Raw genomic sequence first — 10,471 nt, 5'->3', positions numbered from 1 at the left:
TACCTCTCAAATTAGAACTCACAAATTCTATATTTGTTGGATCCAATGAAGTGCACCAATTATTTGGCAACCAAATCCAGACACCTTTCTTCCTGTCCAAATCCAACCATCTCAGAATTTTGTTAGTTTACTTTTTCATTTAATTATTTTCTAATTCGTTCAAACATTATTGCATTTGGCAGGAACTAGATGCGTCCTTGATTAAAATGGGGAAATAAAACTTAAAACACCTGCAGTGTAATAAGAAGAAAACGGACGTATCCAATATTTTTTCATATTAATAGATAGTCGCAATTATTACATTGATGCAGTACATTCGCTTAAGCTGTCCGAAAATACCAACAGAAACAGAGTGCGAAACCACCCAGTTCCCTAAAATGAAAACCCCAAAACACCCTCCCACAAAACCACTCAAAACGAAAATGTGGACAAACCAAACAGCAGTCAATGAAAATGTTCGCATCAATTTCTCTATTTAGCCAGAGATTTCAATAGATTTGACATCAGGCTGGGGCTGAGGCTGCTTCGGCACTGTCACAGTCAGTACTCCATTTTCCATGGCTGCTTTCACCTCTTCCACCTTTGCATTCTCTGGCAGCCTGAAACGCCTCAGAAATCCGCCTCGGGAACGTTCAATACGGTGATATTTTTCATTTTTCTGCTCCTCTTCTTTGCTCCGTTCTCCGCTGATCTGAAGAATGCGCCCGTCTTCTACTTCTATTTTCACCTCCTCTTTTTTCAGCCCTGCAACAGAGTAATCACATTACATTTTAATATCTCTTCAAATACCGGAAACTTTTTACAAGCAACAGATTCCATTTAATATGCTTTCAAATAGCGGCAAAATTCTACAATCAAAATATTGCGTTTAAATATATTTTTTGAAAGCGGAAAATTTGCAGAAGCAAAGCATTCCGTTCTTAGATCTTTTAAAATAACTGAATATTTCTACAAGCAGAACACAATTGTTGATGAGAAAAGCAAGAATTTGATAAATACCAGGAAGATCCGCCTTGAAAATGTGCGCATCAGGGGTTTCCTTCCAATCGATCTGCGTATTTGCTACAAAGGCTGCATCCCTTGCAAAATCTGTGGAAGGAGTTGCTAAATCCCTAAAGATTGAAGAGCCAAAAACTTGAAAAGGATCCCAAGCAGCCAGTGAAAATGGATCGTACACAGAGGACCTACGGCCCCATCGACTTGGAACAAGAGACATTTTGTAAGACTTAGCGACGAAAAAAGATCTGCAAAATTATTTATGCTTCTGAAGTTCCGATGCTTGGCCAATTACAGATCGTTCATATATATATAATGCTAAAACTTGTTGCAGTCATAAGAGGGCCTTGGTAAAGGTATTGTTCCAGATGTTTCCCGAGCGAAACCAGAGACTTCTAGCGGTTTTGGCAACCGCTACGATGATGTAATTGTAGGCTCTAGAGCAATCGAGTGGCAGGTAGAATGAGACACGTGGCTTCGTTACAAAAGGTGTTGTAATTTTTAAATTTATTTTTATTTATTTATTTGACTCTTCAATCTCTCTTCATTCTTTTCATAGATCAATTGTGTATTTATCTGATTGTATTTTATATTTTATACACATTTTTTTATTCATTAATTTCGTCGTTTATATATCTAATTTTAATCTTAAGATCATTTCCATTTTGAATTATTTTTATAATGTATAATATTTGATTTTTTGAGACATCTAAATCAATTTGTTTTAGATTACAGTAAAAACAGGTTTTGAAGGGGCCCTGAACCCCTTTCACATCCTCAAAAAGGAAAAAGCAAGACAACCATCAGGAAAAGAGATGAAACTATTATTTGTTTTCAATGTCCCAATAATAAGGATGGTATTCAAGATGGCTCAACTTCAATGCTTTTTAAAAAATTCAAAATAGTATTGGTATTCATGCAACTTATGTAACCTAAAAATGCACATAGGCATAGGAAAATAACAAAAATGTATATTTTTTTGATTAAGTAAAAACAAATTTTGAAAGGACCCGAAACTTTTTAACAAAAGGCAAGAAAGATATAACAATGAAGATCAAAATACAACTGTGGGAAACCACCCGACAAAACAGAGGGACACACCAAAGTTCCCAACAAGAGGGCAAATAGCCCAAAAAGTTATAGACCATCAAGATTTACATTTTGGTCCAGTATTTTTGAGAACGTAAAGACATATCAAAAGAAGGAATGGAGGATTTTCCTTTTCTACTTAATCAAAACAAAAATGTATATTTTCTTCACTTAAGGAACAAATTCTTTGAATTTTGAACTATTACAAAATAACTTAAAGTTAGAAGTTCATTGTATAGTGGGAACAACTTAACCACATTGTAATCACTTTAAAAGATGAATCCCAAAGAACTACTATAAAAGTCATAATATCTCGAGAACATAACATATAGGAATTAAAGTGTATATGGAAAATTGAAATGAAAGGCATGCTTGTAAGATGCTAAAATAGAGATGGGTTAAATGTTATGACTTAGAAGTTCATGTTTAAGATAATACAATATAGTTTTTGTTAAAAAAATCTATATTATTGAAATTTTAAAGTACACAACTACAACTAATCACATGATGTGGAATGTAAATTCAAATTTCTTCTACAAATATAAGAATAAAGGCATAATAAACATTTTGACATAATGTTAAAATAAAACAGCCCCAAGATTAGAAAATACACATGGGAATTATTTCCTTTGCAAGAGATCATATTAAGTCAAATAATCTAAGTACATAAAATACATAATGATGATAAACTTGATAGGAACTCCTAACATGTATCTCTTTTGAGAACTTCATAGGGAAGAACATTGTCAAAGCACTTTTATGCCCAACCATAAATCTGTACGCTTCTCTACAATCCTTCATAACATGGAGGACACCTGAACCCATTCAAGGATGCCTAACAAGTCAAAACTAGTGCAATAGGATGTATCTATGTTCTAAGATGCTATTGTAATGACACCATGATATGGAAGAGAGCATAGAACATAATTATTCAAATATAAAAGCATACTTTAAGAGATTTTTAAAAAAGAAGATAAAAAAAGTCTTGAAAAAACACCTTTTTGAGCTAACTATTGACAAATAAGTTATAGAAAAGATTGGCTTCCCTAGAAACTTGCCCCTCTTTGCTCCATATTTAGCACCCATCTAATCTCGCATACACAATCATTGAAAATAGAAGAATATATCTATGAAAACATGTATACAAGAGTACAAACTAGCATATGTTTCACATAAGAATGTGAAAGACATGCAAAAGCACATAAGTGCATATAAGTGTACAATATGCTAGGAATATCCACAAGTTTGCAAAGAGCTCTTGCACTTAAATAAGCATTGCAAATATAAAATGAGTAAATGAATAAATAAAATGTTTAAAAAAAAGATGGGTAAAGGAACACAATGTTTATTGTGATTCAACACAACTATGGCAAGGAATACTTTATTAATAAAAAATCTAATACAACATGATACATGACTACACAATTCATTTATAGAACTTAAATATAGCCTTCAATTGAAGAGCCATGTAAGCTAAATAGTTGGTGTGATCGTTGGGCTTCATATCCCAACAATCTGCCCTGTGAAATTCAACTGGCACAATCATGCATAATATCATCCCCTACTACCTATTTTTAATGTCAGAAAACAACAAGGCCTTGATGAGATCTCAAATTTGCTAGAAGCTTGTTCCAGCATAGTCTGAATGAGTCTTCTCCAGGTTATATCAAAATTAAAAATGTCTTTTCTTATGAAAAATTTAGGCACACACTTGCCCAACAATCTTTAATAAAATAAAACTACCTTTTGTGGATTCAAAACATGCTTTATCCCCATCCACAACATGATCTCCAATGCAAACTACAATATCTAGAAGATCATTATTATCTTATTCCAATGCCCAACCAAAAAAATGCCATTTCCAATTTTGCTCCTTGAAATCGTTGACATCTCGTTTCCAATTTTCCCCACTATAATGATGTTCCATGTCTGTCAATTTGCCTCCAAATACCTCTACACACTAAAATTTATCCAGTCGGACAAATATCTTGTCTATCACTAATTCAATATTCTTCTTTGTTGACATTTGGGCTTCTTTGTTCACCTTTACCTGTTATGGAAGCGGAAGCATTAACCAAAATAAATATACTTTAGCCCTTGTAGGTTAGGCGAGTTGGTATGAGGTTGTGGGTAATTCCCCATGGTCTCAAGTTCAACTCCCTAACTCGGAATCACCCCACCGTAGACACTTGGGGGCAATGTTGGACTACCTCGTGGCCAAAGAGGATTAGTCTCACTCCAAGGCTCACCTCGTAAAGAGAACCTGTTGGGCCTTGGATCGCGGGGATACCTTTGCGAGAACAAAAAAAAAACAATATACTTTACAACACAAGTTAAATGCAATGAAATAATAAGATAAATAAATAACAAGAACAAGAGAAACAACAATACATAGATATATGTGGTAAAACCTTGACAATATGTCAAGGAAACACCCATGGGGCAAGTATTGGTATTCTTATTGCTCAGAAGAAACTCATTACATCTTCAACTTCACAGTTGTTGATGCAATATTTCTATTCAAATATTGATATTTTTGCCTTCATAGAGAAGAAAGATATAACCTCTTGAAGATGAGCAGAGAAATGAAAAAGTGTAAACAAAGAAGATGAGTACAAGAACACAATATTCATCATGGTTCACCACAATTGTGGCTATGTCCACACTCTAGCAAGGAATGCTTTATTAATTGAAAATATGATACAACACAATACATGAAATTGCACAAGTCATCTATAGAAATTACATATAGCCTTCAAGCATAGAGCCATAGAAGATGAATAGTTAGTATGACCATTGGACTTCATATCCAACAAGAATCAATCCATTGAAGTTGAAGTTCACACACTAAAAATAGTTCAAGCATTTTTTATATAAGAAACATCTTGGGATCCTATACACACAAGGGTCTAACAGTAGTTATTTCAAGTTCATCGCCACAAAATTTGCAACCTAATACACAAATGTTTCAATATCATGTGTTATTGGTCCCAGTACAATTGGTCTAACTATTAACGTTCTTTTCCAACTATTTGGTTTAGTGACAAGCAACTATAAGCCTGTGACATTTTTTTCGTAAGATTTTAATGATCAAACTGTAATTAAGACTTAATCTAATTCATTTATCTAATAATAATAATATTTTTAAAAATAAAATATAACAAATTTAAAAGTATAATATTAAATATTTTATTATTATTTTTTCCACCATCAATTTTCAGTAGTAGAGATAAATGTTCAGTTTTATAAAATAGAGTCTACCAATATTGGATATTATTTTCCATATAAAATTGCATGGTTTTATAGAAAACATGTATTTTTATATTTAAATGAAAATGAAAATATCTATGGCAGCATTGACATTTCTGATGGTTGCAAGTGACAAATTGGGAGAGTGTTAGATATATGCACTCGCTCCCATATTTTTACATTATATTCACTCTATGGAAAGTTGCGAACATTACATTGTATTTGACAACAAGAATATAGACATTAAGTATGATGACAGTTTAACATCACGTGAAATTAGTTTTACTAGATGTTGTCTGAATGAGATGAATTGTGCACAGAATGCTGTGAAAAATGATTTTTTGTTTAAATCAAACACCAGAGCGCCCGTGGCCTAATGGATAAGGCGTCTGACTTCTAATCAGGCGATTGTGGGTTCGAGTCCCACCGGGCGTGCATTTCTCTCTGAATTTTCTTCATTTTTCATTCATTTCTACCATTTGATGGCATGAAAAATTGAAGTTATCGCTGTGCAAGTCGAATTCACCTTAATTTTTAATCGACTAGATCTACCATTTCATGACATCTACAGATTCCTTTAATTAGGGCATTAATATTTCAATCTCTTTTACATTTTAATTCAAAAGAATTTTGAAGATTACAGTCATCAACGTTCAGAGAATGAACAATGTCTTCATGTAAGACTGAGGAAACATATGCTTCGGTTTCTACCAAGTTTCGCATTTATTGGGCTTACTAGTCCAGAGAGCTCAAACTCTATATTCTGTTCACTGTTTATCGGTTGAAGTCATATGGTAATATACTCTCCAAATGTGACTTAAGAGATTGTAGAATGAACTCTCACATAAGGCATCATATGATGGATTAACTTAACTGTTTGACAAAATGTCTCAAAGACAAATGATCTCACGACATATAATTTATGTTAAGGGAATACAAAGATTTACAAAACATTTTCTCTAATTGACACTCTTGATATGATGTTATCGATCTCATTGATTAGAAGCCAGGCTTGGAATTTCGCCAACACCTGCGAGTTTTGGTGTAAACGCAAACTTCCACTTTGCTCTGCTTAAATGAAATGTCGACTAGGGACATCCAACATCATGGGTACATCATCATGGCGATGCTCTCTTATAAGCAACAATCACAAAACAGTGGGAATCAGACAATTATAACAGTCTAATAATTTAATCCTCTACCTTCAACTTTGCATTCACCTCAACATGAACATCTTGTAAACTTTCATTTATGCACAAAGAAGAGATATCATTCTTCCTTGGAATCCTTAGTCATCTTGTCTTAGATATATAAGATGTCATCTTGTCTTATCTCCTTGTAGGATTTGAGTCTTCCATTTCAATTTTGGAATTCCTTTTAAGGTTTGAGTCTTGTCTTCAATTCCTTTTCTTGAACTTGCCCTTCATCTTCCCTTGTTTGAGCTTGATCATCATCCTTCATCATCCCACATATCAATCACTACAAAGAGAAAGGAAATCTTGTATCAAAGTTATGGATAATGAAATGCAAGCTAACTTTTGAAGAACCTTAAAATGAAAACACTTCTCCAACATGATTTTGAAATTCTTGATCTCTGAATAGGATATGCATTGCAATCTTGGATTTGAATTCTTGATTAGGACTTGAGAAATGAAGTGATAATCAATTGATATTCAACATTAAATAAAGAGGAGGGATACTCCTAGATAGAGATTACTTGTAGAGTTTGTAAAATAGAAATGGAAGACTGACCAAAAACATTCTAAATAAGAATTAAATATGAAAAGTAAAGATCCTAAATGAATAACCATTACAAACCATCAGATAATTTTTTTTATTCCCTCCATTGATGATCATTCTACTAACCACCCTACAGAAGATTGAGATAATCTACATGCTATTTAGCCATGAATGCAAGAAGCTTGTATCCTTTGCTTTAGAATGCTTTATGACATGAATCTTCCACCAAGACTGTCCTTAATTCTACAAAACTTCTAGATATGACCAAGATTACCACAATTTGTCAACCACAATCCTTCCAACGTGGTTTTGGGTGACAAAGCCAAAAAGCTTCCATTTTTGTAGATAAAACAATTAGCAAAAACCTACAATCATGATTTTGTGAATAAACCATCAAACCCTCAAATGTGATGTTGAAATTGCATGCCTTTGTTTTTTATGAAAAAAGAGTTATAACCCAAAAAAACATAATTTATGAGGACAAAATAATAAAAATCACTCTCTGATTTTAATGGAAAAAATCAAATAAAATCTTGTCATGATTTTTTGTGGAAATAAAAATAAGAAAACCTAGAAAGCAACTCAATCATTGTGATATTGCTATCAAAATTCTATTGTGTAGTTTTGGAGTCAACCGCATTGGTCCATGTTTCTTGAAAAGTGTTTCACAAGAACTCATCTTTCATGAGAATGAATGGAACACCTAGCAATCATGGGATAGGCTAATCTACATCCAAAATGCATTAAAGAGAAAACATTTTTTTTTTTCAAATTCACAAAAACATAGTGATTTTTTTCCTTTTTTTTTGTTTTCAACTATAAACTATGTAGATCATGAAGATCAAATGCTAAGATTTCCACAAAAATTCATGATGTTTTTAATTTTTTGAAAATTGGTCAATTGTACAATTTGGATGGAGGATAGCCACATCCATTACTTATTGCATCTAGATGATGCTCATAGAAGGAGGTTACCCATCCTTGTACTACTCCAGCCCAATTACACTTAAACACGAATTTTCCTCCAAGATTAAACCCTCTTCATCCAATTATGCTTAACCATTAAGTTTCGTCCAAGGTTAAACCCACTTTCCTTGCCAAACCATTTACAAAATCTTCAGCAAGTATTTTTCCTTCCAAGCCATCCATTAGAAAGCCACTTAAGCTATTATTAAATGGCTCTTAAGGTAGAATCAATTATACAGTTTACCTAAAACAAAAAATTGAAAAATAGAGTGCTCAGACTTTTAAAAAATCATATATAATGACTTCCCAAATAATTATTGAGTCTGAGATGTACTGGATAGCGATCGGAATCGATTCCTCCTAGAATGAGTTGTAGGGGCTCAAGCCATCTCAATTACTTCAATCATCTAAAACATAGAATTCAAAAATAGATGATTTAACCTTTTTGAAGTGGAACCCTCCAGATGAATGTGCAAAATCATAAAAGCTATATGTATTAAATCCTGAAGCAATTACTGGGTTTGAGGTTTACTTAAATCAATTCCTTCTACACTGAGATGCAGGGACCAAGCCTAGAATTTGATGGCCGTATTGGCTGTTTTTGCACCTTTTAACTATATATGATAGGCTGAAAAATTGTATGACTGTATGAATTGATAGGCTAAAATTTTAGAGAACCATCAATATGACAAATAAATTTATTAGTAAACCATCAATACTTATAGACAACTTAGTATTTCATTTAATAATATACAAAAGTATGATTTTATAATATGTATAATATATATGCATGATAAATATGTATTATTTTATTTTATATATGTTTCTGTTTTTTCTTTTTTCTCTTTTTTTCTATTTAAATATGTTTCTATTTTGATGATTGTAGACTTATATTAATTCACAATCTTTGTTGAAATAAGAATATAATGAATTTTAAAAGCTTATTTATATGTATTTTTATTGAGCTGATAGGCTTATTGTGGGAGCTTTGCTCCCCAAAATTATTATTTGATCGGAAATGTTGTAAGACCGTCGATTTTATGATTATTTTACCGAAAATGTTGTAAAACTGTTGGTTTTATGATTTTTTGATAATTTAAAAAATTCATTTTTAGAAATTTTAATTTTCCTTTTAACATTGTTAGCAAGTTTCTAATCTCTCTTTCCTTAATAGTGGTAAAATCTACTAAAACAAGATCCTAAATTGATTTAAATTTTTGAAGTTTTCCTTGTAACATTGTTAGCAAGTTTCTAATCTCTCTTTCCTTAACTGTGATAAAATCTACTAAAATGTAGTAGAGTCAAAAGCTTGCAAGATCCTTAAATTGATTTTAAAAATGTAATTTTTCTTTTAACATTGTTAGCAAGTTTCTAATCTCTCTTTCCTTAATAGTGGTAAAATCTACTAAAATGTAATGTCAAAAGCTTGCAAGATCCCTAAATTGATTTCAAGACTTTGAAAATGATTATGGAGAAGCAAGGTTTGCAGTGTTTTCTCTAATTAGTGAATTCTATTAAAAAATTTAACTTCCTATTCTTGTATAAGCTCATCCTAAACTATTATGTAGTGCTTCTAGGAAATTCACTCCTACAAGACCAAAAGAATATGAGCTAATCAAATAAAAGTAAAATAATTTTTATAATTTTAGAAAGTATAAATCTAACACATAAACATTATAAAAATCTAAATCTAAAAAAAAAAGAAAAAATGAGTATTAACATCTAATTGGTTGAATGAGAATAGATTAATCAATAAAACTGATTAAATACAATAAAACTAAATAGATATAAAGAATAGCATGATAATAATAATAATATAGACCACCCCAAATGGAGAATGAAAGAGAAGGCTTCAACTTTTGGAGAAGGGGGAATGGAGGAGGAGGAAGAGGAGATCTCATACTCTTCTCGGTTTGGCTCGGATGAGGGTTTGAAGGAGAGAAAGGAGGTGTCACATGTTTCAGTAACCATCGGGCTTGGATGTGTGGACATAATGATTTCCTCTCTTGTTAAGGCCTTGTCCAAGGATTAAGCTAACCCCCCAATTGTGCAGGAAGTTAATATGATGTAGGTGAATGGTTTTCCTAGTGACATGTAGGAGGTCAACGTGGAGATCACAAAGAAGGCTAGCAGTGAGGTTTGGGAAAGAATTCATGTGCTAGAGGAGAGAATGCACCTCCTGACAAAGTTTGTTGTCAAAGTGACACATGTTGCTGCCACCACACTGAACCTACTTAAGGACTCAAAGAGGGACCTACCAAAGGAGGATACAAAAATGTTGTTTGACTTCCTTGCAGAAGATTGGGCTAACATCCTCCTGGGGAGGAAAGATGTTAAGAAGCCTTAATTGTTTTCTCTTTTCTTTTTTTTATGTTGTTAATCTGCTAGTTATCGAACTTGAAGGGTTTTAAGGTTTTCATGCCTTTGTTCA

General features: G+C 32.6%; 1 protein-coding gene and 1 non-coding gene across 2 annotated transcripts; one reads left to right on the top strand and one right to left on the bottom strand.

Moving 5' to 3' along the window:
* Positions 1 to 241: 241 nt before the first annotated feature.
* Positions 242 to 1,355, bottom strand: LOC149557431 (16.9 kDa class I heat shock protein 2-like). Its single transcript, XM_089832074.1, has 2 exons — positions 1,000 to 1,355; positions 242 to 744 (listed from the first exon to the last, which is right to left on the bottom strand). Exons 1-2 carry the CDS (start codon positions 1,214 to 1,216, stop codon positions 476 to 478), a joined length of 486 nt encoding a protein of 161 aa, XP_089688200.1. The 5' UTR covers positions 1,217 to 1,355; the 3' UTR covers positions 242 to 475.
* A 4,341-nt stretch (positions 1,356 to 5,696) lies between these two features.
* On the top strand, positions 5,697 to 5,769 carry TRNAR-UCU (transfer RNA arginine (anticodon UCU)). Its single transcript has one exon. It is a non-coding gene; the product is annotated as a tRNA-Arg (tRNA).
* The last annotated feature ends 4,702 nt before the right edge of the window (positions 5,770 to 10,471 follow it).

Source organism: Cupressus sempervirens, chromosome 5 (genome assembly GCF_028749045.1).
Source record: "Cupressus sempervirens isolate cs-2001-9-10 chromosome 5, ASM2874904v1, whole genome shotgun sequence".
Classification (NCBI taxonomy): Eukaryota; Viridiplantae; Streptophyta; class Pinopsida; order Cupressales; family Cupressaceae; genus Cupressus; species Cupressus sempervirens.
The sequence above is the reverse complement of the archived record's forward strand: the minus strand, read 5'-3'. Positions and strand labels throughout refer to the sequence as shown.

Coding starts and splice junctions, on each gene's coding strand:
- LOC149557431 (XM_089832074.1), bottom strand. CDS start 1,216: ATGTCTCTTGTTCCAAGTCGATGGGGCCGTAGGTCCTCTGTGTACGAT. Junction 745..999: donor TTTCAAGGCGGATCTTCCTG/GTATTTATCAAA, acceptor ACTCTGTTGCAG/GGCTGAAAAAAGAGGAGGTG.